Source organism: Opisthorchis viverrini (assembly GCF_000715545.1).
Source record: "Opisthorchis viverrini unplaced genomic scaffold opera_v5_390, whole genome shotgun sequence".
NCBI classification, from domain to species: Eukaryota; Metazoa; Platyhelminthes; class Trematoda; order Opisthorchiida; family Opisthorchiidae; genus Opisthorchis; species Opisthorchis viverrini.
Window position 1 is genome coordinate 16,322 of NW_008752046.1, and position 3,010 is coordinate 19,331.

General features: G+C 47.4%; 1 protein-coding gene across 1 annotated transcript in view; it reads right to left on the reverse strand.

Moving 5' to 3' along the window:
- The window catches only part of T265_10620 (hypothetical protein), a gene marked incomplete at both ends in the record, with an annotated part of 25,348 nt that overhangs the window by 12,943 nt on the left and 9,395 nt on the right, over positions 1–3,010 (reverse strand). The window contains 2 exons of the mRNA XM_009177042.1: positions 1,367–1,491; positions 2,600–2,690. Coding sequence (XP_009175306.1) covers positions 1,367–1,491; positions 2,600–2,690 — 216 coding nt within the window. The remainder of the gene's footprint in view (positions 1–1,366; positions 1,492–2,599; positions 2,691–3,010) is intronic.

Below are 3,010 nucleotides of genomic sequence, written 5' to 3' on the forward strand. Positions count from 1 at the left end.
ACGGAACAAGTCGCCACATGTTCCAACCCCCAACCTGGAGGGCCAGGAGACTGTGTTCGTCAGACCTCTAACCATTGACCAACCTGGTATGAAAGACTCTGTGAGTGGCGGACGGACACCCCCCAGTATAGCTCAATGGGTCTCCGAGGTACACAAACCGCCACAACACGGTAAGGTCCAGTCTCTTCGTGAAGGCGAACTCGTAAGGTCCAGTCTCTTCGTGACGGTAGGCGAACTCATAGAGAAAGATGCAGAATCCAAGCGATATGCACACGAATAGCACGATTTAACTGAGCAGCAGTGTGAGGCACTCCCTGCATGCACTTTCATTGCAAAAAGGGCTATTCTGTCGTCCCTTCCACTGTGCCAACTACCCGGACGGTGTGTAATTCGCGCCGCTTCATTGATCTTCATGTTTGTTTTTGTTGGAACGCTAAAAATGTGTTGAATCTCAGTGCAATGCAGTTTCACGACATCCCATAAGTTGCAAACAGTACGCCCACATTTGTGTGCCGTGCAACGGAATCTCAAGGTCAGACGATCGTCGCCTGCCTCTTGTTTGGGCCGAGCGACCCCACATTTTTGTCAAACAACAATGCAGTGGCATTTGTGGCTTACTGTGTAAGGTAGTATTATGCACAGTGAAACTGACTACGGTGGTTGCTAACCGTACATTCGAATTGCCTAAACAATAGCGAAATCGCCGTTTTCGGCGGCAACTCGAACGATCCACATCGTTTGTTTTCACCATATATGTACAAGTTTTCTTCTAAGCAGAATAATAAAGCAAACTAGGGACGTTGAATGATAGTTTTTCAAGCACAGGTGTGTCACATGTACTTTTTTTATCACTGCGGTAATGAGTTTCATTCAACCTAAAGTGAACTTCCATTCGCACACCAATGACTCTGTCACGTGGAGGGGGACTAACTTGGCTTCGAGGTCACCACACCCAATGGGCGACAGACGGTCTCGTTTGGGGATAAACGAGTGTTGTCAAATGGTGACCCTCCATGCAACGATGGCTTTGAAGGCCAGACCGCTTGATCAGCATACACTGCGAGCATCAAGTATCGAGGTTAAGTGAGGCCATTTAGTTGGTTTTCGGTGTTGGTGTGTTGTAACCGAAAACACCAAAAAATGCTGAGAAGAATTCCAACACGGTTCCAACACGGAAAATGAAACACTTTTGCGTGAAGGTCCTGGCAACCTGGTCAGAACGTTTGCGCACGTCTGAAAAGTCACGCATTCCCGGCAGAGACCTGTCATCAAAAACGGATGTGTATGCTGGAGAGGACTCTTCTTGTGAGCTTGAATGTGTCCGACTTTAATGAGGCAAGCCTGGACAAGGGTGAACACCACTTACCCGAAGCTGTCCGACCAGCATCTTGCAACTGAATTTTCAGCAATTCCATCGGAGTCGTTACAATGATCTGGCAGGTGCCGGCACCAGCACCAGCGAGCATTTCGCGGAATGGAGTGAGTGACTTGCTGGAAAGATGGAACGGAAAGACGGGGATCATTACAGATCAACAGGACGCGTCACACAACACAATTGTAGGCTAACTTCATTACAGAAGCCAACTCCCGTTTATTCAGCCACTTGGAAGCCGCATACTGTCACTCGCCATCCAGATGGACCGATGAAGTCAAACCAGTATCGTAGTAGAGCGGTGGTAATTTGTGGGTAAGGCAAATCTCCCCTTTGTAACCAGCAAATCGGCACGTGGAACTCGAAAAGCTCCCAAACACGATGACAAACCCGGCCGTTGGAATTATGAATAGGTCAAAACCGTTTAATCTATTAGAACAATACGTGTTGCTTCACTGCACTCGGTCGCCCTCATCCCGTTACCTCCACCAGTCGAAATGGTTTGCGGGGGTGTGACCATCACTTACAAACAGCTACTTGAATCTGCAGAAGACCGCCATGAGGACAAAAAAAAGCCTACTAGTGAAGAAAGTTTGGCTTGTTCGACGCTCACCGTTGGAATAAAGTACATGAGTGTCACAGGTCGATCCAGCTGGCAACTCAGAGAACGTCTGAAAAGGTCTCCTTTTTCATTTTGACTCTCTCTTAACTAACAGGATCTTCACAGATGAGCTGCACAATAATGATAAATAAAAAGTGACGATGATGATGATGTTGATTCAGCTAATGAGCTGCACAATAATGATAAATAAAAAGCGACGATGATGATGATGATTCAGCTATAGCATCCTGTCAGTGCCTAGCTGCCATGCTCCCGGAAGGAAACCCAAGGGATACTACCAGGTTGCCCGAACCTAGACAGGGGTCGGGTTCGAACCACGAACTTTCCGGTCAGTAAATTCGTGCTTTAACCACTGAGCTACCTCGCACCCTTGAGCTACACAGTCGTATAATAGTTCAACGACTTCTGCGATGATGATCTTTCAGGATCATGTGTTCGTACTTTGCGAACGTTGTTCACATGGCACCATTTGTAACCGAACGAGTGTTGCGGTTTCGCAACTGTTTACTGACTACGCTACAAGACAGATCTACGGTGAAAAAGGCATCAGCAGGCGAGCACATTAAAAATACGAATACATGCAATCCGAGAACGCAATGACTCACCCTTCCTGCTTTAGGTGATACCGGAAAAAGTCATTTCCGACCAGTTTGATCGCTTTCTCTGGGGTGATCAGGAGTAGATTGACACCACTACCTGAGTGAGAAGACCAAACAAGATTAGGATGAAACAGGAGAAGGATAGTTGGACTGATTAACAGTTTCCCAAAAGATTGTAGCATTCGTCCGACTGTAATACCCTTTCGGGTCACAGCTGCCACAACATCCGAAGGTAGCACAAGGGCTGAGACATTGCCAGGTTACCCAAGCTTACGGAGAAACAGCAGAGATTCCAAGGTTGGCTTTGAACCTCAACTTTCAGATCAGGAAGTTCGTGCCCTGACCGCTGAGCTATCTTTGTCACATGGGTCGAAAGGAGGAGAGACGACTCAGTGGTTAGAGCCGCGAATTTACTGA